The 26,119-nt window shown below is 37.8% G+C and overlaps 1 protein-coding gene and 1 pseudogene across 1 annotated transcript; both read left to right on the top strand.

Moving 5' to 3' along the window:
- The first annotated feature begins 2,140 nt into the window (after nucleotides 1-2,140).
- LOC128606297 (extracellular calcium-sensing receptor-like) lies at nucleotides 2,141-10,429 on the top strand (annotated as a pseudogene).
- An 8,354-nt stretch (nucleotides 10,430-18,783) lies between these two features.
- On the top strand, nucleotides 18,784-23,197 carry LOC128606296 (extracellular calcium-sensing receptor-like). Its single transcript, XM_053622332.1, has 4 exons — nucleotides 18,784-19,746; nucleotides 20,399-20,608; nucleotides 21,208-21,331; nucleotides 22,293-23,197. Exons 1-4 carry the CDS (start codon nucleotides 18,784-18,786, stop codon nucleotides 23,195-23,197), a joined length of 2,202 nt encoding a protein of 733 aa, XP_053478307.1.
- Nucleotides 23,198-26,119: the final 2,922 nt, after the last annotated feature.

Raw genomic sequence — 26,119 nt, 5'->3', positions numbered from 1 at the left:
CCTTGTGAGTATTCAACAGTTTGCAAATAGACAAAACCCATTTATTGACTATATAAGAAAAGATAATACTTTATTAATATAATCTACTCTGAGGGGATAACACCCCACAGAGGAGACAATGCTTTCCTGTCCACTTTCTGTAGTGATACATCTTTCAATAAACAAATATCTGCTCGAGTAAAGATTGTATTCTGCCCGTTCTCATGCACCTGGCTTTATCTCTATAGCAGAACCTCTGACCTTCATTCTCAAGAAGGGGTCATACAAGTTTGCATGGAAGAATTCAACTAAACAAGCCTTTTCTCAACTCAAAGAAGCATTCACCACAACTTAAAATCTTAAAACACCCTGATCCATCATGACCTTTAATTGTAGAGGTGGACACATCAGAGACAGCAGTGGGGGCCATCTCTGACAACCTCAGGATGTAACAGTGAAAGAAGTGGTGCAACCTGCTGGGGTGGGATAAACATCTCTTCTTTATTTACAGTACATGTGGATCATAAGAATCTTGAATAATTGAAAATAGCAAAAAGCTTGAATTGAAGACAGGCCAGATGGGCCTATTCTTTTCCAAGTTCCAGGTCACCATATCTTATAATCCTGATTCCAAGAACACAAAAGTAGACTCCTTGTCATGGCTTTATCCTGCACCTCAGAGAGGAAAACACTGATCATTGGACTGAACACTGAACATTTATCATGTTTCATTGATGCCATCTCATGGGACATATTATTCATCACTTGATACAGGATATCCAGGAGTGAACTTATCAGTTGCTCCTGAACAAATGCTGGTGGAACTCTAAGGTAACCTAAATTCATAAATTAATTTCCACACGCTCTGCCTGTACCTAAGCCAAAGTTCCCAGAAGCCTGCCTGTAGATAAACTACCAGGAACCTGACATCTGGTTAACACCCCAAGCTAAAGGGCAGTTAGAGATAATTTTGTAACACGGATATTACCTCATGCAGGGTTTGAACCCTCATGTCCAGGGACCCAAGGCAAGAACTGAACCCAGTGAAAAAGATGGACCCCAGTGCGGAGAAAGCCAATATACATTATATTCTACCAAAGACCTGGCAGGAGTCCAGGAGGCATCAGACGGTGTAAGCTGGTGTACCACCAATGATATGAGGGTTTGGCAGTGGTGTGGCTGCCTTGCAAGAATTTACGGCAAAAAAACTGATTGAGACAGGAGATATGAAAAGCTGGGTTAACCTGCAAAGTACAGAAAGATCGGCTATGGGGTTTACTTACTTAGCACCTTAAAAAGGCCCATGTACCAAGGGGCTAGTTTTTTGACTCTAGGTACAATGACAGATCCTTAGAGGATAGCCAGGTGCATTGGCCTGTGCAGACAGTGGCGCCCGGTTAGCACTGGCAATTGGCATGGCGTTCTCGAGTGAGTGAGGTTGCCAGTAGAGAATCCTGGGCTTTTTTCCAGATTCGCCTACACTGCCATACTAGTTGTTCTGCTGTGCTGATGTCTGCCTCCTGCTCAGGGAACAAAGGAGGTGGGAACCAGAACTGACACTCAAAAGTGACATCTCAAATGTCACAGAGTATTGTGAGAGTACTCGGCCCAGAGTAGGTGCTCACATCAAGAAGAAGGATTAGATGAGGGCAGGCATCAGAGGGTCTTTTCCAGGTCTTTCAATAATAATAATAATAATAATAACAATAATAATAATAATAATAATGTTTATTTTATATATAACACCTTTCTATCACCTTTGTTTTATTTTATATAGCAGCAAGGTCATTTTACACAATAAAATATTAGCATAAAACAACAAGAATTTTTAAAAAATTATTTACAAAAAGGGTATTGTTCCAAAACAATTTGTACAATAATAATAAATATCAAATACAAATTAATAACAATAATATTATGCACCTTCTCAGGAATATACTACACATTTTAGTTTGGCAAGATTAACTGTTACTGAATTTTATTTTATTTATTATTTACTTTTATTCAGAGCAAACTTCAAAAGCTTCTGAATGGTTAAAAGTGCTGCCTCAGATGTTGGATAATGTTCACCTTCACTAGAATATCCTTCATTTTATGTGAAGTGTTACGTGTTACTGATTTTAAATGCATTTTTATTTAAAAAAAATAAAAAATAAAAATTCAATAGCTTCTTAATAGTTAACATTACTATCCAAAACCAACTTGTATAATAACTCATTAAATCTCACTCACTATATCACTCACTGACTCAGCTGTGTGCCTAATTCCTAATTGTTGAGCAATTATCTCTATTTCTTGGACCCGGGAGAAGGAGGTGTGATTTGGAACACCTCAGAACATTTTAGTAACATGTTTTTTATTTTTGTTTCTTTTCTTTTCTTTTCTTTTTTTTTTTTATCTCTTAGGACTTCATGGTATTAGAAATAGCTCCAGAAACTGTGTGCAGCCAGAGGAAGGCAGAACATTGACGCTTCACTTGATCCTATGACTGCTGCGGTCCTTTCATCGAGCCTGTTCCAACTGGCATTACTATTATGGGTAGTGTGTGAGGTTGTGGTGGGGACACCTCAGGAGGAGAAATGTGTGTACTTGGACCATGCACAGCATATTGACACTGTGGGCCTCTCTCAGGATGGAGATGTGGTCCTTGGAGCACTCATCAATTTCTACATGCAGCCACCAGCCCTGGACATGAGCTTCACCAAAGAACCGTACCTGCAGCCCTGTTATGAGTGAGTGAGTTGCTGGCTCTCAGTGTCTCTCCAAAGTAATCAAATATTTAACTAAACTTATAATGGCTTAACTAAAAATGATATTTTTGACGAATATAATTTTTGCCTGTTTATGCTTTCTCTTCACAGTCAAACCTGGACCATTTCTCAGTGCACAATTATTATGACATGTTTTAGTATTATTATTTTTTTTTTTTTACATTTTAGTCGCAAACCTGCATTAGACAAGTCAGTGTTATATGCTAGTTATGTGCCAGCCATTCTGTTAAAATTTCAGGGCTAAAACGTGCCAGTTTTTTTTCCCCCCCTGATTCATCCCATCTGCCTCACTAGCCAGTCATGTTAAATCTGGTCTGATATTAACATTATTACATTTATTATCGACTTCATATAGCCTGTTTGTCTGAAACATTTAATCTTATTTATATCTAAATCTCAATGAATCAAAAACAGTATACATATAAATAATGTTGTGTTGATGGAACATTTAGGAACAGAAAGCTCATTGGCTCTAATAAATAGGCAATATATTGTTGAAGACAAATAATGTTTATGAAATCTGTACTGAGGGGGTCTGTGGAATTTAACCTTCTTTGCTTGTTTTATATGCAGTTTTAGACAGTTCATTTATTTTCTTTCATGTCCATTCAGACAGCGGCAGAGCGAGCCCTCTCGAGCTTTTTTTGCTGTAGTTGGTTGTTATTTTGGTTGTTACTGGTTTGGTTCAGTAACACCGTAATACATATATGGATAATATATTCACTATTACCATCATAAAAAAACAACACACAGACATTTGAAACTGTATAAACAACAAACTACAGTACATTACTATACTGTTTTATTTTTTAAAACACTAGCATGAGAAAATCTTGTCTTCTTGCTTCTATATGTTTAAGTAATCACCAACCTAAATAATAGTATTTTATCTCTCTCTCTCTCTCTCTCTCTCTCTCTCTCTCTGTGTGTGTATATATATATATATATATATATATATATATATATATATATATATATATATAGAGAGAGAGAGAGAGAGAGAGAGAGAGAGAGTTAAATACTCTTCTGTAGAGCATAGGTCATTCTCTTGAAATACAACTGATTTAATTGTGTTATTGTGTGATATGATGATTATGATGATAATAAGACTATATCCATTAATACTCTGTACTGATTAATCTAACTAATTATTTTAAAAATGGCATATAATTTTTAAAAAGTGCATGACCCTAAAAAAAAACCTTTATAAATTACTTGATCAGTTTAATGCTTTACTAAGGATGAATTTAGATCAGTGAAGTACACTTTAATATACAGAGGTTAAATTTGAAGTGTTCCACTTTACTCTATCCTTTATCCCTCTTTATCCCGGTTTGCAAATATTTACCCTATCTCTCCTTTTTTTCTTGTAGGTTTCTGTGTTTGTGTATGTACCCACTTTTATTTTATTGATCGACATGCTATGTGTATCAAACGCTGCAGGGGTTTATATAATCCAGCTATTAACTCTCTTTGCTTGTCTGCTCAGATTTCAGGAGAGTCCTGTGCAGTGGGCTCAGGCTCTTGTCTTTGCTGTGGAGGAGATTAACAGAAATCCTTCTTTGCTTCCGGGGTTGCGACTGGGCTACCGTATCATGGATACCTGCACACGCTATCCTCATAGCCTGAGAGCGGTCATGTCCATGATCAGTGGAGGGAATGGCACTTGTGAAACCACCCGACCTGCCAAACTTATCATTGGAGACTCTGCTTCCACACAATGTATTATTCTGTCCAGAGTTCTGAGCCCACTACGTGTACCAATGGTGAGTGCCATGTAGAGCAAAACAAGAATGCAAGTTTATAAGGGTATCTGTCAAATACCATAAATGTAAATGAATAAACAGACAACATGCTACTCTATAGAGAGAACATTGAGCACTCTAGGACAAACCAGCTGTGCTTCACTGTTCCCTATAGGCCCTTGAAACACAGCCATGGGGGTCAATGATTTTAGAATTTTATTACAGTGGTGGAAATCACTAGGCACCACTAGCAAAGTTATTATATTTAATATTGAGTTCCTGTACAGTACTGTATGCAAGTAAGAACCACACTTTTGATTTCACTCAAATTGGCATTCAGTATTTATTGTTAATCGATTTGATGGCAAACAACAACAATGTTAAAATATGCAGTAAATTGAATCCACTTCCAGTCAAACAGCCATGCAGTACTTAGTGATGCAGATAAATGTTAAAGTTCAATATTACAAATAAAATATATACAGATTTCATACTGTTTTTTAAATTGTTGAAGACCTTTGTATGATTTTCTGCTAAAAATTTTTTTTCCTGTGATAATTGTTCATTATTGTTATTCTTATTAAATCGCACAAAGGCACTGAATGTACAGAAAGGGCTATTTGATTCGTAATGAAAGGTTGGTCTCTGACCTTTTTACAGAACTGTAAAAAAATTCATTGAATTGAATGTGTTTAAGGAAAGCCTCTATAATGATAAGGTAAGGTAAAGAGTGTAGATATCTCTCTGTCTGTTTCTCTGTCTCTGTCAAGCTGTGCATGTTACTCATGCTGCCTGATGGGATGCATTATCCTGACTCTGTCTGCCCTTTGGTCTTGCCTGGCACATCCTGATGCTCTGCATCTGTCAGAGCTTCCCTCATTTGGGAATCACTTGCATGGATAGCCTGAATCATTTTCATGGATAAAGATTGCTATGGGTAGTCCCATATGTTACCCTAATGATTACACTCATCAAAAAAAGCTTATGCCTAAGTCTCACCTGTTCTTCAGTGGAGCTTCACTTGGATATTGGATCCAAGTCAGTGATGTCCAGAATTGTAATGCCTTTTTTTTTTTTTTCTTCATTTTACTTTATTTTTTCCCTGTAACATTTTCAATAATTCACATAAGACCAGGGGCAGTTGAATGATACTTAAATGGCTCAGTTGACAGCAGTATTAGATCAAATTGTGGGTTGATGCTGTAAATTCTTTGAGTTTCAAAAACATTTTTTGTAAATGTTGGCAGCACATCAGATAATATGTTGTATATCTGAGAATATGAATGTATTTGAACAATTTTACTTTGTCATTAAGCTAAATATACTGAATTTTGTTGATAGTTTTGATCATCATGTTCAATTATGTTGGGAATATCTTCTGTTTATCCCTCAGATCAGCTACCTGGCTACATGTGTGTGTCTCAGTAACAGAAGAGAATATCCCAATTTCTTTCGCACCATCCCCAGTGACATGTATCAGGCTCGTACCATGGCCCAGATGGCCAAACGGTTCGGTTGGACCTGGGTTGGTGCTGTGGTGGCAGACAATGACTATGGACTCCAAGCAGTGCAGGCATTTCAGGAGGAGACGAAAGGTACCGGCATCTGCCTAGCTTTTGTCAGCACTCTTCTCCGTGAGAGATTGGCAAAAGACGTCGACCGTGCTGTGAAGATGGTGCAGAGCTCATCTGCTCGTGTGATTATGGTATTTGCTTGGTATATGGATGTAGAAATGTTCCTCACTGAGCTGGTTCGCAGAAACGTCACAGACCGACAGTTCCTGGCCAGTGAGATCTGGAGTACCAGTAGCCTTCTCTTGAGCAACCCTGTGCTATACACCATTGCTCAAGGCACACTGGGAGTGGCTATTAGGAGTGCACCCATTCCTGGATTTGAGAAGCACCTACAAGAGCTCCATCCCTCCCGCTATCCTCGAGACGCAATACTGAGAGAGTTATGGGAGAGGACGTTTGGCTGCAGCCCCAGTGCAGAACAACATGGTAGCATCTCAGAGTGGCTTACCACCGTGCAGTGGGAAGGAGAGCCTAAAGGGGGTTCAGAATAGTGTTACAGATGTCTCCAACTTAAGAGCCACTTATAACGTGTATCTGGCTGTTTATGCAGCTGCATATGCACTCCACTCTCTGCTGGCCTGCACTGCACCTAACAGTTCTGACCCCACGGTGACCCCAGGCTGCTCATCACCAGACATCATCACTACACCAACAGGTAAGATGTGTTATTTATAAACAAGAATTTGATATAATTATTTCATTTTCAAGTTTATATCAGCATTTTATTCATGATGCTTCATTTATAATACAGGTGAAAGTCATTAGTGATACGTCTATTTGGATTTCAACAATTTTCAATTGAGTGCTGTTATAGGCCTGTCCTCCATGACTGAGTTGTATGATGACAATGTTAATTATTTTCCTGTCCTGAAATACACTGTAAAACTGGATAAGTTCATTTAACTCAAAAAATTTGAGAAAACTAATTACCTCAAAATTTTTAAGTTGATAAATCAATTTCTTTAAGCCAAATACACTTAAATATAACACAAATTTAACTCAAGCTTGTTATATTGAAGTGTATTTGGCTTAAAGAAATTGATTTATCAACTTAAAAATTTTGAGGTAATTAGTTTCCTCAATTTTTTTGAGTTAAATGAACTTATCTGGTTTTACAGTGTACTATTACCCTTATACCATCGCAATTTTCCACATTTTTAAACTATTAATGAAAGAAGCATAATGCTTTTATAGTTTTAGATGTTTTGCATCATCTTCAAGGCAAGTTAGTTCCTGTTATCATTTACATTATAACAACTATAAACTATTTTTCCCCTCACCTGCCTCCCATCTTTTCCATCTTACTAAGAGTTTCTAAGATAATAAGACATATATTTATAATAAATATAAATGAATAGGAATAAGAATTTAATAATAATAATAATAAGAAGAAGAAGAGGGCAGAAAATACAGCTTGTTACAGACAAACCAGAAAGTTTAAAATGTAAAAGCTTTAGAAAAAAAATTATATGCTATCCAATATGTGGCAGTCCTCCTAGCTCACTCTCCTCCTGTCCTCCTAGCTCTTAGAGCAGCTTAAGCTGCTCAATTTCACAACACAGCTGGGAGAGAAGTTTTATTTTCAAGATGGGGAAATTCCAGCTGTTTATGACATAGTGAATTGGCAGAGAGGTACTGGAGGAACCTTGCAGTATGTCCTCATTGGCCGACTGGAGGGTTCTAACCTTATCATTAAGGAATCTGCCATCAGCTGGCCAGGAAACTCTAACAAGGTAAATCATCTGTGGCTGCCACAGTGTTACCTCACAGTTTCAGTGTCTGATCCTGACTTACTGTTTATGTGGTGTTTCATATGTTATCCCCTTGATTGCAGGGGTTTTCTCCAGGTTCTTTGAGAAACCCTGCCAGTAGTTGAATATATACAGCATACTCTCTGTGTGAGTGAGTGAGTGAGTGAATGAGTATGATCCCATTTGATAGACTTGCTATGAAATATATTTATAATATTGCTTAAGAACTTTTTGGTGCAGAGACTTCTTTTAAATTGCAATCTGACAGATACAGTATTGGTGGCTTTACAAGAACATATACACAATTGCAAATCCACTTGTAGCTTCACAATTTTCAGTAAAATGAAAGACATTTTTGTTTATTTTTTGTTTGCATTATAAACTAGCACTCCACAAAGTTTTCATAGTTTTATATATTATTTGTTGTTTAATTTTTAAGGCCTACAGCATTCAATAATTTTGTACAATCAGATGTTTTGTTATTCAGTCCCCACACTAATCATAAATTCATTCATCAACAGGGCTGTGTGCATCATCAACCTATATGTGCTGGAAATTATATAACACTAAAAAAAATGTTTATTGACAGTTTAACAGGCTGAAAATAGGCAGAGGGTAAAATGCATCATAAAAATCTAAAGTGCGTACAACTTTGACTTGATTTCTAAATGCCCTTTTTCTCTGATCAATTAGGTGCCTGTCTCTGTGTGCACTGCTGAATGCCCCCAAGGCACACGCAAAGCTATAAGGAAGGGCCTGCCAGTTTGCTGCTTTGACTGCCTGCCCTGCGCTGAAGGCGAATTCAGCAATGTCACAGGTCATCCAAAGTCCCTTTAGCACTATAGAAAGCTCGTAAAAATGAAATACAGTGCACATCATCTTCATAGGAAGGCAGAACATGTGAAACGTCAACTTTACCATGGACGTTCCCTATAACATTCAATGAAATTGTTTTCATTATCTACTGTGTTGTTGTAATTTGTCAGAAGGTGTTTCTATAATAATACTTTTAATAATAAGTATATGTTAACGTGCTCCTTCTAATATGTCACTATATTAACAACCTTACATAGTAAGAAGGACTTGCATGGTGGACTCTCCACATAAAAATATAAAAAATGTGTAAGTAGTGACAAAAATTCTATAAAGAGCTGTTCATTGAACATTTATGGAAGGAGTCTCCAGTATCAGTTCTTTGTAACTGTTATTTGCTTCTCAGCAATGTAGCATTTGTCTTTATTAAAAAGAGAGGCTGGTGAGGTATTGACTGTTTTTAGTTGCTATAAAGAAAATGTCATAATAGGACCTAACATTTGCATACATTGTACAACATTAAACACAATCTTTAATTTAAAAAAAAAAAGCCATCATTGGAAAATGATGAATGGGATGTGCTAAATGTTTTATTTATTTATTTATTTATTTAAAAAATCTCTTTTACAGGCTCACTACAATGTTATCATTGCCCACCAGAATTCTGGTCCAACAGTCTCAGGACTGCATGTGTACCACGTGAGGTTGAGTACCTCTCCTTCATTGAATCCATGGGCATCACCTTGACGACTGTTGCTGTGTGTGGTGCCATGACGACAGCAGCTGTGGGTGTGGTTTTTGTGTACTACAGGCAGACTCCTATCGTCAAGGCCAACAACTCTGAGCTCAGCTTCCTGCTCTTGCTGTCACTCAAACTCTGCTTCCTGTGCTCACTGGTGTTTGTGGGTCAGCCCTCATTATGGTCATGCAGGCTACAGCAAGCAGCGTTTGGGATCAGTTTTGTTCTCTGCATCTCATGCATCCTGGTCAAAACCATTGTGGTTCTGGTTGCATTTCGTTCAGCTAGACCTGGATCTGCAGCACTTATGAAGTGGTTTGGACCAGGCCAGCAAAGAGGAAGTGTTCTGTTCTTTACCTGTATTCAGGTGATTATCTGTGCTGTATGGTTGTCCCTCAGCCCCCCCCTTCCTCACCGCAACTTAAGCATTCAAGGGTCAAAGATCATCTTAGAGTGCATGGTGGGGTCAGTGACAGGATTTTCTCTGGTTTTGGGCTACATTGGACTGTTAGCTGCCATCTGCTTCCTTCTGGCTTTCTTTGCCCGGAAGCTTCCAGACAATTTTAACGAGGCCAAATTTATCACTTTCAGCATGTTGATCTTCTGTGCTGTGTGGATCACATTTGTTCCAGCATATGTCAGCTCTCCTGGGAAGTACAGTGTCGCTGTAGAGATATTTGCCATCCTGGCTTCTAGTTTTGGTCTCCTGATATGTATATTTGCCCCAAAATGTTACATTATTTTACTTAAGCCAGAAAACAACACCAAGAAATTCCTCATGGCAAAAACACAATAGAGAACAGATTTTAATAGCATCTGTGCTATAGTCACTGCCTTTTCATTAATAATGAAAAAAAAATGTCCATCAGTCATAATACTGATTTTAAGTGACTAAATATTTCAAATGATACTTTTAGATAGCCCCAGAGTGTGTTGGTGGAAATATTAAAATCTTGCTAGTTAATATTTAATAAATTGTATATGTTCCTCCACATAAAGTTCATGTAAACTGTTTCTACTGTTTATAATTGCTAATAAATAAAAGTCATTTAGAGCCTTGCTCAGATCCAGTTAGTTAATCAGGCTCAGATTAATTTGTGTGTGTGTGTGTGTACGTGTGTGAATGTGTAAGTGCTGTTAAATGTGGGTGATAATTAAAAAATATGTTAAACATTTAAAAAAAAAAACAACTTAACCCATATATTCTCTCAGTTATAGTCACCTCCAATTTCCCTCCTCTACCTATGTCTTCCCTGTTGCATGTCAGAAATCAAGCAAGACATGCAGCTTTGAAGAGACTCTATGTCCCCTTTTTCCTATAATATGTAATAAAACACCACCCTCATCATCTGTCACAGCTCACTGGTCGGATAAATATCCAGTTACATGTAAAGAATTTCTACTGCACTGTTCCTTGTATTTTTCAAGCCAGGAGGGAGTCTTCAAAACCTGTAGTGGCTCAGTTTATGTCAATAAAGCTCTCACATAGGCTGAGGCCATTTGATTCCAAAGAGGTGAAAGTTTTAAATCCTATAATCGTATAACTGACATGTTCTAATTAGTGTTAATTTATTTACCGCTCATTAGTGACGTTTTGTGTGACATGGTGGAGGGGTTTATCATGACTTACATCCACGATATTCTTTCTACTCCTCTGTGAAAGCCATGAGCCATGTAAAGCAGGTGTTAAGCAGGCTTCTGAAGCAACAGCTTTATGTAAAATCACTTCAAAGATTTCTTGGATTTACGAATTTCTGCAGAGGATTCATTTTTGAATGTGGAAAAATGGAAATGTGGAAAACACAAAGCACCCAAAATGTGACCTTGGGATTATCTGCACCTGGAAGCCCTCATTTTTTCCTTTCTATTGAGGAACACCCATTCCACTTTATCAGAATCTAATGCATCTGTGGCATTCCAATATGAAGGGAGACATTTATCCTGCCAACTACGCCAAAAAATGTGGCAATATTCCAATATGAAGGGAAAACGTCTACCCTGCCAACCACACCAGAATGTGGCAATATTCCCAATTGGAGGGAGACGTTTATCCCAAATTCAGTAAATCCAACTATGCCACCCTGGGGGAGAACCAGGGAAATACTCCCAAACAAAAGGCACACAGATAAGTTTCACCAATCGGGGCAAGGAACATGAGAGTGAGACATGAGTACGAATATAATAAATTATGTTTTATTATGACACTTTAGCATCATTTAAAACTTAACATGAAAATATAAAGTCACTTTCCCATGAAACACAATAAGGGTTTTAAAACTAAGAACTTCTTCAGGCCCAGGCTTGGCAGGGACAAGGCAGGCCAGCTACAACTCGGGAGGTCATCCAAGCCCACTGCAAGTCACACCAAAAACCACACTACCTGCACCATAAGGAAGTTGTGTTGGCACACTGTGAAGCACACCACTGACTAAATGCAGCTAGCCTCCCCTGTCCCACCAAGACTCACTGGCTCCTGGAGAGAAAGAAGACACCGATTAACCGAAAGTTACAAACACTAAACAACAAACAAAGAAAGACAGATATTACAGACACTGTGGTATGGTAGCTATAACACCCAGGCCCACTGACACCACCACAAGAAATGGAGGCAGTTGACAACACCTAAGCAAGACCAGAATTATGGCAAACAGTACAAATGACAAATTATGGCCACTATAGCATGGTGACAGTAAGGCTCAACATACACCCTCTCAGTAGTAAGGTGGTTAGGTGGAATAACAAACCTGGAACAGGTTTGAGGCTAGGAAACACTAATTTTACCACTCTCAGACTACTCACTCTCTTACTATATGTGGTTACAAAACAAACCAGACATACATCCAAAACTAAAGAAAAACAAAATACATGAAGCAGAACAGTACATAAAAGCAAACCAATTGTTGAAACAAAAACACAATAAAGCAAAGCAAAGCAAAACAATCCAATAAAGCAAAACAGCAGCGGCGTCACATGTAGCGTCTTCAGCTAGGGGTTTGTCTTGAGGAGACTCCCCACTCTCACCTTAACACAAAGATCAGAGTGTCAACCTAAATCTACCAAGCCCCAATGTGAAAAAGGGAAAGGTGCACTTACCATTGGGTTGAACAAACACCAGACACGAAGTTGTATGATTACTCACAGGCACCGCGGCTCGACGTACATACTCATATCATTCAGCCACTGGCTAAATGTTGCGATCACTGAACGCCATCTCCGGCACCAATTTGCCACAAAGCACGCGCCACCAGCAACGCTCTAAAACTATAAAAACAACAAATTAGCCTTGAGGCGTTCACCTCATTACGCCGTGACAAAGCCTGAACGCTCAGTGTTGCCTTGTGGATTAATGACAGCTAAAAATCTCAAAACAAAAAAGAAAAATTAAAGGTTACAATTAAACGAATTTGAAAGAATCCGGATAGCTTTGTTGTTATTTGGAAGGGTAGCTCATTTTCTCATGATGGATGTTTCATTTTCAGTTTGGTAGACCTGCTCAAGATTGGGATAGGATGGTGTTGAGGGGGTGGGGCGGGGGGGGGGGGGGTATTGTCCAATAAACTGATCAGTTCTTTCTTTGATTCCTTGTGAGTATTCAACAGTTTGCAAATAGACAAAACCCATTTATTGACTATATAAGAAAAGATAATACTTTATTAATATAATCTACTCTGAGGGGATAACACCCCACAGAGGAGACAATGCTTTCCTGTCCACTTTCTGTAGTGATACATCTTTCAATAAACAAATATCTGCTCGAGTAAAGATTGTATTCTGCCCGTTCTCATGCACCTGGCTTTATCTCTATAGCAGAACCTCTGACCTTCATTCTCAAGAAGGGGTCATACAAGTTTGCATGGAAGAATTCAACTAAACAAGCCTTTTCTCAACTCAAAGAAGCATTCACCACAACTTAAAATCTTAAAACACCCTGATCCATCATGACCTTTAATTGTAGAGGTGGACACATCAGAGACAGCAGTGGGGGCCATCTCTGACAACCTCAGGATGTAACAGTGAAAGAAGTGGTGCAACCTGCTGGGGTGGGATAAACATCTCTTCTTTATTTACAGTACATGTGGATCATAAGAATCTTGAATAATTGAAAATAGCAAAAAGCTTGAATTGAAGACAGGCCAGATGGGCCTATTCTTTTCCAAGTTCCAGGTCACCATATCTTATAATCCTGATTCCAAGAACACAAAAGTAGACTCCTTGTCATGGCTTTATCCTGCACCTCAGAGAGGAAAACACTGATCATTGGACTGAACACTGAACATTTATCATGTTTCATTGATGCCATCTCATGGGACATATTATTCATCACTTGATACAGGATATCCAGGAGTGAACTTATCAGTTGCTCCTGAACAAATGCTGGTGGAACTCTAAGGTAACCTAAATTCATAAATTAATTTCCACACGCTCTGCCTGTACCTAAGCCAAAGTTCCCAGAAGCCTGCCTGTAGATAAACTACCAGGAACCTGACATCTGGTTAACACCCCAAGCTAAAGGGCAGTTAGAGATAATTTTGTAACACGGATATTACCTCATGCAGGGTTTGAACCCTCATGTCCAGGGACCCAAGGCAAGAACTGAACCCAGTGAAAAAGATGGACCCCAGTGCGGAGAAAGCCAATATACATTATATTCTACCAAAGACCTGGCAGGAGTCCAGGAGGCATCAGACGGTGTAAGCTGATGTACCACCAATGATATGAGGGTTTGGCAGTGGTGTGGCTGCCTTGCAAGAATTTACGGCAAAAAAACTGATTGAGACAGGAGATATGAAAAGCTGGGTTAACCTGCAAAGTACAGAAAGATCGGCTATGGGGTTTACTTACTTAGCACCTTAAAAAGGCCCATGTACCAAGGGGCTAGTTTTTTTGACTCTAGGTACAATGACAGATCCTTAGAGGATAGCCAGGTGCATTGGCCTGTGCAGACAGTGGCGCCCGGTTAGCACTGGCAATTGGCATGGCGTTCTCGAGTGAGTGAGGTTGCCAGTAGAGAATCCTGGGCTTTTTTCCAGATTCGCCTACACTGCCATACTAGTTGTTCTGCTGTGCTGATGTCTGCCTCCTGCTCAGGGAACAAAGGAGGTGGGAACCAGAACTGACACTCAAAAGTGACATCTCAAATGTCACAGAGTATTGTGAGAGTACTCGGCCCAGAGTAGGTGCTCACATCAAGAAGAAGGATTAGATGAGGGCAGGCATCAGAGGGTCTTTTCCAGGTCTTTCAATAATAATAATAATAATAATAACAATAATAATAATAATAATAATGTTTATTTTATATATAACACCTTTCTATCACCTTTGTTTTATTTTATATAGCAGCAAGGTCATTTTACACAATAAAATATTAGCATAAAACAACAAGAATTTTTAAAAAATTATTTACAAAAAGGGTATTGTTCCAAAACAATTTGTACAATAATAATAAATATCAAATACAAATTAATAACAATAATATTATGCACCTTCTCAGGAATATACTACACATTTTAGTTTGGCAAGATTAACTGTTACTGAATTTTATTTTATTTATTATTTACTTTTATTCAGAGCAAACTTCAAAAGCTTCTGAATGGTTAAAAGTGCTGCCTCAGATGTTGGATAATGTTCACCTTCACTAGAATATCCTTCATTTTATGTGAAGTGTTACGTGTTACTGATTTTAAATGCATTTTTATTAAAAAAAAATAAAAAATAAAAATTCAATAGCTTCTTAATAGTTAACATTACTATCCAAAACCAACTTGTATAATAACTCATTAAATCTCACTCACTATATCACTCACTGACTCAGCTGTGTGCCTAATTCCTAATTGTTGAGCAATTATCTCTATTTCTTGGACCCGGGAGAAGGAGGTGTGATTTGGAACACCTCAGAACACTTTAGTAACATGTTTTTTATTTTTGTTTATTTTCTTTTCTTTTTTTTTTTTTTTATCTCTTAGGACTTCATGGTATTAGAAATAGCTCCAGAAACTGTGTGCAGCCAGAGGAAGGCAGAACATTGACGCTTCACTTGATCCTATGACTGCTGCGGTCCTTTCATCGAGCCTGTTCCAACTGGCATTACTATTATGGGTAGTGTGTGAGGTTGTGGTGGGGACACCTCAGGAGGAGAAATGTGTGTACTTGGACCATGCACAGCATATTGACACTGTGGGTCTCTCTCAGGATGGAGATGTGGTCCTTGGAGCACTCATCAATTTCTACATGCAGCCACCAGCCCTGGACATGAGCTTCACCAAAGAACCGTACCTGCAGCCCTGTTATGAGTGAGTGAGTTGCTGGCTCTCAGTGTCTCTCCAAAGTAATCAAATATTTAACTAAACTTATAATGGCTTAACTAAAAATGATATTTTTGACGAATATAATTTTTGCCTGTTTATGCTTTCTCTTCACAGTCAAACCTGGACCATTTCTCAGTGCACAATTATTATGAAATGTTTTAGTATTATTATTTTTTTTTTTTACATTTTAGTCGCAAACCTGCATTAGACAAGTCAGTGTTATATGCTAGTTATGTGCCAGCCATTCTGTTAAAATTTCAGGGCTAAAACGTGCCAGTTTTTTTTCCCCTCCTGATTCATCCCATCTGCCTCACTAGCCAGTCATGTTAAATCTGGTCTGATATTAACATTATTACATTTATTATCGACTTCATATAGCCTGTTTGTCTGAAACATTTAATCTTATTTATATCTAAATCTCAATGAATCAAAAACAGTATACATATAAATAATGTTGTGTTGATGGAACATTTAGGAACAGAAAGCTCATTGGCTCTAATAAATAGGCAATATATTGTTGAAGACAAATAATGTTTATGAAATCTGTACTGAGGGGGTCTGTGGAATTTAACCTTCTTTGCTTGTTTTATATGCAGTTTTAGACAGTTCATTTATTTTCTTTCATGTCCATTCAGACAGCGGCAGAGCGAGCCCTCTCGAGCTTTTTTTGCTGTAGTTGGTTGTTATTTTGGTTGTTACTGGTTTGGTTCAGTAACACCGTAATACATATATGGATAATATATTCACTATTACCATCATAAAAAAACAACACACAGGCATTTGAAACTGTATAAACAACAAACTACAGTACATTACTATACTGTTTTATTTTTTAAAACACTAGCATGAGAAAATCTTGTCTTCTTGCTTCTATATGTTTAAGTAATGACCAACCTAAATAATAGTATTTTATCTCTCTCTCTCTCTCTCTCTCTCTCTGTGTGTGTGTATATATATATATATATATATATATATATATATATATATATATATATATATATATATAGAGAGAGAGAGAGAGAGAGAGAGAGAGAGAGAGAGAGAGAGTTAAATACTCTTCTGTAGAGCATAGGTCATTCTCTTGAAACACAACTGATTTAATTGTGTTATTGTGTGATATGATGATTATGATGATAATAAGACTATATCCATTAATACTCTGTAATGATTAATCTAACTAATTATTTTAAAAATGGCATATAATTTTTAAAAAGTGCATGACCCTAAAAAAAAACCTTTATAAATTACTTGATCAGTTTAATGCTTTACTAAGGATGAATTTAGATCAGTGAAGTACACTTTAATATACAGAGGTTAAATTTGAAGTGTTCCACTTTACTCTATCCTTTATCCCTCTTTATCCCGGTTTGCAAATATTTACCCTATCTCTCCTTTTTTTCTTGTAGGTTTCTGTGTTTGTGTATGTACCCACTTTTATTTTATTGATCGACATGCTATGTGTATCAAACGCTGCAGGGGTTTATATAATCCAGCTATTAACTCTCTTTGCTTGTCTGCTCAGATTTCAGGAGAGTCCTGTGCAGTGGGCTCAGGCTCTTGTCTTTGCTGTGGAGGAAATTAACAGAAATCCTTTTTTGCTCCCGGGGGTTCGACTGGGCTACCGTGTCATGGACAGCTGCTCGCGCTATCCTCATAGCCTGAGAGCGGTCATGTCCATGATCAGTGGAGGAAATGGCACTTGTGAGACCACCCGACCTGCCAAACTTATCATTGGAGACTCTGCTTCCACACAGTGTATGATTCTGTCCAGAGTTCTAAGCACACTGCGTGTACCAATGGTGAGTGTCATTTTGAGTATGGAGATTAAATATGCAATGTGCCACTGTATAGAGCAATATATAAGCATTCTAATATCACGTGTCTGAAAGTGGGGCTCAGGAAGCATTACCAGGCATCCACAATTTTATCATTTTGTTACAGAGGTGGAAATAACAAGCCATCACTACCAGGTATCAAATGTATTATTTAGATCTTAGAGGTATTTGACTGGCCACTTCAATTGATTGGGTTCAATCCAAACCTCAAAAACTGAACAATGCAGCCTTTAAATAATCCCAGTGTATTCTGTTGCTGGAAATTTTTAGCAGTAATAAAAGTGCTATGCCTCCAGTAAATAGCTAGAATAACATTGTTCACATTCAGGAAGTAAATCTTACTTGGAAGTTTGTGAAGTTTAACAGTTAAAGAGGTGAAAAAAGTTTGCTATAGGAAGCTGAGTATGAATAAAGGGTAGGGTATGGTACTGTAAGGAATGCAGATGATTAGACAGCGATCAGATGATTAAATGTTTAGATTAATTGGCACATCACTGATGACCTCCAGAACAATTCATATTGTTTATTTATTTATTTATTTATTTATTCATTTATTTATTTTAATTTTAATTTACTCACACCAAAGGGCAGTAAAATGATAATCATGTGGTTCCAAATTTTTGAGAGCAGAAAAAAAGCATGTAGAGAAAATGTCTGAATGAAATGAAAACTCAGATTTCAGTGAATTCTCTGATTTTCAAAATATTTTATCATATGAATATCGGGTATACAGCACAGAAGATGTACAGATATGCAATGTTAAGAATAAATATACAGTATATCAGAGAATATGATGTATTGGAACTATTTTACTTTGTGTGTCAGTGTCAGTGACCTAGGTGCACTATATGGCCAAAAGTATGTGGACACCTGACCATCCCACCGATATGTGGTTCTTCCCCAAACTGCTGCTGCAAAGTTTGAAGCATAGATTTGTGTATAATGTCTTTAAGATTCCCCTTCCCTGGAACTAATGTAATGTTTCAGCATGTCAAAGCTCCTGTGGACAAAGTGAGGTCCATGAAGATGTGATAATTGAAGGTTGGTGTGGAAGAACTTGAGTTGCCTGCACAGAGCTCTGACCTCAACACCATTGAACACCTTTTGGTTGAATTGGAATGCCAAGTACATGGCAGGTCTACTTGCCTGACATCAGTGCCTGACCTCACTAACTCTCTTGTGGCTGAATGGACAGATCCCCACAGCCACATTCCAAAATCTAGTGGAAAGCCTTCCCAGAAGAGTGAAAGTTATAACAGCAGCAAAAGGGGATGAAATCTGGAGTGGGATGTTCAACAAGCACATGTGAGTGTGATGATCAGGTGTCTGCATACTTTTGGCCATATAGTGTTTATCATCATGTTCAAGAATGTTGGGAATATCTTCTGTTTATCCCTCAGATCAGCTACCTGGCTACATGTGTGTGTCTCAGTAACAGACGAGAATATCCCAATTTCTTTCGCACCATCTCCAGTGACATGTATCAGGCTCGCACGATGGCCCAGATGGCCAAACGGTTCGGTTGGACCTGGGTTGGTGCTGTGGTGGAAGAAAATGACTATGGGCTCCAGGCATTGCAATCGTTTAAGGAGGAAACAAAAGGTACCGGCATCTGCCTAGCTTTTGTCAGTACTATCTTCCGTGAGAGATTGGCAAAAGATGTCGACCGTGCAATAAAGTTGGTGCAAAGCTCATCTGCTCGTGTGATTATCGTATTTGTGTGGGATATGGATGTGGAAGTGTTCCTCACTGAGCTAGTTCGCAGAAACGTGACAGACCGACAGTTCCTTGCCAGTGAGGTTTGGAGTACCAGTAGCCTTCTCTTGAGCAACCCTGAGCTCTACACCATTGCTCAAGGCACACTGGGAGTGGCTGTTAGGAGTGCACCCATTCCTGGATTTGAGAAACACCTACAAGAGCTCCATCCCTCCCGCTATCCTCGAGACACAATACTGAGAGAGTTATGGGAGAGGACGTTTGGCTGCAGCCCAGTGCAGAACAACATGGTAGCATCTCAGAGTGGCTTACCACCGTGCAGTGGGAAGGAGAGCCTAAAGGGGGTTCAGAATAGTGTTACAGATGTCTCCAACTTAAGAGCCACTTATAATGTGTATCTGGCTGTTTATGCAGCTGCATATGCACTCCACTCTCTGCTGTCCTGCACTGCACCTAACAGTTCTGACCCCACAGTGACCCCAGGCTGCTTATCTCCAGACATCATCACTACACAACAGGTAATGCTGTTTTTTTTAAAAAAAATCACATTTAAAAAAAAAAAAAAAATCATCTGCAGCATTCTGAATTTATATTACTATTTTATTTAAAATGCTTCATTTATAATAATGGTAAATGTATTCAGTGATACTTGAACTTCTAGTTTAATTTAAACATTGAACTGAGTATTTAAGGAATAAAACACATCTGGGTTATAACTGGCTGTTTGTAATAATTACTGTATGTAAAATAATCCACCACTGGATCGTGTAACGCCAAATGGGATTTTTTTCCTGTAACAATATTCTCCAAAATATTTTATTCTTCTCATACAACAGCAATTTTCCTAAGTTTACAATTTTCAATCTATTATCGAAAGAACATCACTTCTTAAAAACCATTTATAGTTACATTATTATTGTTTAACATCCACAAGTTAGTTTCTGTTATCACTTACTGTACATTACTTTACATAGATCCCCCCCTCTCCAGCCTGTCTTTTCTCTCTCTCTTAAAGTTAATAAGACATTATTAATGATTAATATTATAACTCTTGTCATTTTATAATATTACTCTCGATGTCAAAAATATCAATATTATTTAATAATTAAATAAAGCTAACATAAAAAAAATCGTTAATACATAATCATAAACATAAACCTGTTCTTCTAGCTCTTAGAGCAGCTTAAGCTGGTGAACTTCACAACACAGCTGGGAGAGAAGTTTTATTTTCAAGATGGGGAGACTCCAGCTGTCTATGACATAGTGAATTGGCAGAGAGGTCCTGGAGGAACCTTGCAGTATGTCCTCATTGGCCGACTGGAGGGTTCTAACCTCATCCTTAATGAATCTGCCATCAGCTGGCCAGGAAACTCAAACAAGGTAACTATGTAAGATTAATGCATAAATATCGGTAATATATCCATATGAGTTTAGCCAAGAGCCAAGAGCTAATTGGTAATATTGAGCCTATGACCTTAAATATTGGAAGAAATATTTTTAGTACATACTTTAGTAGAATATAGATCGATATTAGTCGATATTAGTTTAGTTTTAGCTCTGCCACAGTGGCAAAGCAGATAGTGCTGCTCCTTCACAACTCGAGGTTCTGGGGTTTCATCCTGAGCTCTGGTTAACGTCTCTGTGGTGTTTTTATTCACACCTTCACACATACACTCAATATCTATATACTTTATATACACGTAGAGGTGGTGAAAATGCATATATATATATATATATATATATATATATATATATATATATATATATATATATATATATATATATATATATATATGTGTGTGTGTGTGTGTGTGTGTGTGTGTGTGTGTGTGTGTGCCGACAAACTAGAAAATTGTTATTGACTATTAAACAGGCAAAAATATGCACAGACCACTGAGGGTTAAATTGCATCATAAAATCTAAAATGCAGACAATTTTGACTTGAGTTCTAAATGCCCTTTTGTCTCTGATCATTTTAGGTGCCTGTGTCTGTGTGCACTGATGAATGCCCCCAAGGCACACGCAAAGTTATAAAGAAGGGCCTGCCAGTTTGCTGCTTTGACTGTCTGACTTGCGCTGAAGGAGAATTCAGCAATGTCACAGGTCAAAGTCCCTTCAATTAACACTTCAATTAAGCATCCAAAAACAAGTACTGTTTGCACCATCTGAAACTAAAGGGTTAAAAATGCCATTTATGTAAAAAATCAGGCAATAATTTATTACTAATCCTGTTCCCTAACGTTCTATAGAATAATGGCATTTAAAATAGTAACTGTTGAATTCACAATTCTTATTGGTCAGAAGATGTTAATTAATTTTCTATAACAGTAGTTCAGACAGTAGTTCTGGCAGCAGACCAAATCATAGGTTTATATTAGTTTGCTCATTATAATATGTTTTCATTTCTATAGTAACAACTTACAAAATAACTTATATGGTAGATGCTACACATAAAGTTATTAAAAATAAATGTATAATCATTGATATGGTGAATATATCTATAAGGAGATTTCAGATTGATTAAAGGAGCCTCTAGTCTCATTGATTTGTAACAGTCTGAGGTAAAACTGTGGCAATAGTTTTGTTGATCGGATATTAGGATAATGGGAATTGGTTCTCAGATGTTCCCAACATTACTCATAACTCTTATGGATAAAAATATTATGCGCTTTAATAAATAAATAAAAATGTTGTCAATAGGTGTTGTATAAGAGGAATATAACACTTTGGGATGTGCTGTTCTAGGAAAATCATCAATGTTGGGGTAGCGATAGTAACTCTGCTTTGATCTGGGCGCATCACACAAACGCACCATGTTTTATTTTATACTTAATCAATGCCTCAAAGAACTTAAATTCATTCCTGTAGTCTACAGGACAATATTCACATGCGGATCTCAAATGCACATTATATCTGTCTAATCTAATAACTGTCATACCCAACCCTGCTCCTGGAAATCACATAGTACTCTTAGTATTCTGAAGACCTTAGTATTGTGAAGGGTTAGGGTTAAGCTAGAGACCAAACTGAATGCTTTTTTGTTTTTTTTAAATTTCTTTTACAGGCTCACTAGAATGTTATCGTTGCCCCACAGAATTCTGGTCCAACAGTCTAAGGACTGCATGTGTACCACGTGAGGTTGAGTACCTCGCCTTCAACGAGACAATGGGCATCACTCTGACGACTGTCGCTTTGTGTGGTGCCATGATGACAGCAGCTGTGGGTGTGGTTTTTGTGTACTACAGGCAGACTCCTATCGTCAAGGCCAACAACTCTGAGCTCAGCTTCCTGCTCTTGCTGTCACTCAAACTCTGCTTCCTGTGCTCACTGGTGTTTGTGGGTCAGCCCTCATTATGGTCATGCAGACTACAGCAAGCAGCGTTCGGGATCAGTTTTGTTCTCTGCATCTCATGCATCCTGGTCAAAACCATTGTGGTTCTGGTTGCATTTCGTTCAGCTAGACCTGGATCTGCAGCACTTATGAAGTGGTTTGGACCAGGCCAGCAAAGAGGAAGTGTTCTGTTCTTTACCTGTATTCAGGTGATTATCTGTGCTGTATGGTTGTCCCTCAGCCCCCCCTTTCCTCATCGCAACTTAAGCATTCAAGGGTCAAAGATCATCTTAGAGTGCATGGTGGGGTCAGTGACAGGATTTTCTCTGGTTTTGGGCTACATTGGACTGTTAGCTGCCATCTGCTTCCTTCTGGCCTTCTTTGCCCGGAAGCTTCCAGACAATTTTAATGAGGCCAAATTTATCACTTTCAGCATGTTGATCTTCTGTGCTGTGTGGATCACGTTTGTTCCAGCATATGTCAGCTCTCCTGGGAAGTACAGTGTCGCTGTAGAGATATTTGCCATCCTGGCTTCTAGTTTTGGTCTCCTGATATGTATATTTGCCCCAAAATGTTACATTATTTTACTTAAGCCAGAAAACAACACCAAGAAATTCCTCATGGCGAAAACACAATAGAGAACAGATTTCAACAGCATCTGCAGTGTGACAGTTCCTGTTTTCTCATCAATAATGAAAAAATAAAATAAAATCATATCTCCGTCTGTCTTCTTTGCCCAAAATCAAGTTACCAAATACTATGAATGTTACTTTTAGATACCTCCACAGAGGATTGATGGAAATGGCAAAATTCTGGTTGTTAATATTTAATAAATCATTTGTTTTCCTCTGCATAAAGTTCTTGTGAGGTGTTTCTACTGTTTCTAATTGCAGTTTATGTAATAACAACATTCCAGTGAGGGGCTTTTAAATGTAAGTCAAATGTAATAATAATAATAATAATAGTAATAATAATAATACTAAAATATTAATATTTCTTGCTAATTATATAGAGCCTTTCTCAGACCCACAGTTACAACATCACTTGAAAAATGCATAATAGTATGTACACAAAATTGCACAAATAGGTAACAAATCATATATGTTATGTAATATTCATATAAATAATTGGAGGTATTTATCAGGGCCTAAATACCAATTGTGTGGTCCTCAGCACTAAATATGTAGTGATTTTTTCCAAAAAGTTAACCAACATTCAAAAATCGGATGGGAAGAAATAAGTACAACTTATAAAACATACACAACCACCTTTAGCAACAACTTGAAAGTAAACATTTTCTGTAGTTATGACTATAGACATTTTCTTTGTAAATGAGATCCTGTGAGAGTTCTTGAACTTCATCATCATCTACATCTATGATATTTTAATCTTTTTATCAGTTATGTGTGCACCATGCTCAAGAAACTCTTATTCCTTGTCATTTTCACTGCTGTCATTGGTTGGTGCATAGCCTAGCACCATGTTTATCTTGTGACCTTCGTTGTTGTGAAAAATTATGTCATCAATCTTGATCTTTTTGCCTTCCATCCTATACGTGTCCCCTGTGCTTCCTCTCCTAACATCAAAGCTATGGCCGCTTTGTGAAACACATCATCCTGTACTCAGTCTCTTCTGTCCTGACTGTGTCCACCTTGTCTCACACAGTCTAAGTATGGCCAGCTTGTACTTCTTAATTTCAATAACACTTGTGCCACCGTGCCCGTCTTGTATGTTCATATAATGTTCCAAGTGCCAATGTTGAGAGTTTTCCTAGTCAACAAAAGGGTGGTCAGTGTCACAGCTTCCTTCTGGCTATCTCTGTGGCACATGATACTTCCTTTTGGCAAGGAACCCTCCACTCCTAGGCTTTCCACATCAAGTTCCTTTGTCACTGTTTATGTAACCAGACAGATTTTTTTTACAGGTTGGGGTTGTTGGCCCAATGCCTAACCCCCAACCTGGAGGACCAGGAGTAGAGCTTAGTCTGGCCCCTTCCTCAAGACCTGTCTGGTTAGACCTACCCCCGGCATAGTTCTCAAGTTCCCAGGGACTTATACGCTAGTCTACCAACAACAAGGTATCAGCCCAGGGTCAGTCTTTGTGTTATTTACAAAAGCATATGAAATTGACAGTAGGTATTCTGATTGATCTCTGTTGATGACCCTGACATGCTTTTCTAATTTTTCTGCCCTTGTTCTGGTTTGCATCAGATATTCTGTGTACCTACTCTGGCATGTATTCTTTGGCTAGAATTATAGTTTTGCACTTTGGACTGTTTATTACCAAGCTTATTTTGTGTATGACATGGAACTCTCTTTGGTTACTGATTTTTGGATTGTAGACATTGTACGCATTAAACCTCTTGCACATGGATCCTATCCCACAATTTTGTGTCCTCTTTGTTATAAAAGTAGCAGTAGATCAGTTTATAAAATCATGCAGATACAGATCAAGAGGTTACGCTCTAATGTTCTAATGAGTACTAATGTTCACATCAAACAACAGAATATGGGGAAATGTGATCTCACTGACTTTGATTGTGGCATGGATTTTGATTCCAGACAGGCTGCTTTGAGTATTTCAGGAACTAATGTTCTCTCGGGTTTTCTGATATTGTAACCCATCCACCTCAATTTTCAGCATCTACTGAGATGTTTTTCTGCTCACCACAGCTGAAAATGTATTTGTCTACTGCCCTTAACAATAAACATTGTCCAAAAGCTTTACAGAATGTCGATTTAGATCTCTAATAACAATCCAGAGATGACAGTGGAGAAAAAAAAAAAAACTCCCAGAGATGACATGAGGAATAAACTTTGACAGGAACCATACGACTACAACTCAAAACCCACATAAAAGTTCAGGCACCGGACAAGCGAGATCCATTCTTCTTCTATTTCTCAGTCTTTGCATGTGAAAGAAGTACACAGAATTGCACGCGCATTTCATTATTAATTTATTTACAGTATAGAGCCACTGATCCATATAGCCCCCACAGACTGTTCTGTTCACAGGGCAGCATATCTCTGTTTGGTCTTCAAAAAAGAAATCATTGAATTAATTAAAAAAAATATCAACATTCATTGCCTGAGCAATGATCATTCTTCATCATTAGAAATTCTCCCTGAAAGTTCATACAGGCATTATAATGAAATGCTGCTTAAAAGACACCTTTTATACTGACAGCATGTCCAGCAAAACTGATCTGATAAAATATTATTAGATGATGACAAAATAGCTTTGACCAGTCTGCATTATTGCTCCAAAACAACTTTTACACTATGAAGCACCTTCTCTAGAATACACTACAGCTATCATTTCTGTGAGGTATCGAATTTTAATAGAATTCTTGATTTAAAAAAAAAAAAATCAGTAGCTTCTGAATGGTCAACATTATTGCTTCAAAGTAAGTAGTGCAATATGATGCACTGTCTCAAGAATATACTACACCTCTCAACTTGGCAAATTTAAATGTTCATCGAAAAAAAAAAAAGTACTCGCTTTTAAATGGTCTACACCTTTATTTTAAACATATGATATAACATGATCAGTCTTCCCTA

This window comes from Ictalurus furcatus, chromosome 4 (assembly GCF_023375685.1).
Source record: "Ictalurus furcatus strain D&B chromosome 4, Billie_1.0, whole genome shotgun sequence".
Lineage (NCBI taxonomy): Eukaryota > Metazoa > Chordata > Actinopteri > Siluriformes > Ictaluridae > Ictalurus > Ictalurus furcatus.
Note: the sequence above shows the minus strand (reverse complement) of the source record. Positions and strands in the feature narration are given on the sequence as shown.

What these genes read in the sequence shown, in the direction of transcription:
- LOC128606296 (XM_053622332.1), top strand. Translation starts at nt 18,784, where the DNA reads ATGAAATCTGGAGTGGGATGTTCAACAAGCACATGTGAGTGTGATGAT. An exon ending in ACATCATCACTACACAACAG is followed by an intron (nt 19,747 to 20,398) that starts GTAATGCTGTTT and finishes CTGTTCTTCTAG; the next exon opens with CTCTTAGAGCAGCTTAAGCT. An exon ending in GGCCAGGAAACTCAAACAAG is followed by an intron (nt 20,609 to 21,207) that starts GTAACTATGTAA and finishes TGATCATTTTAG; the next exon opens with GTGCCTGTGTCTGTGTGCAC.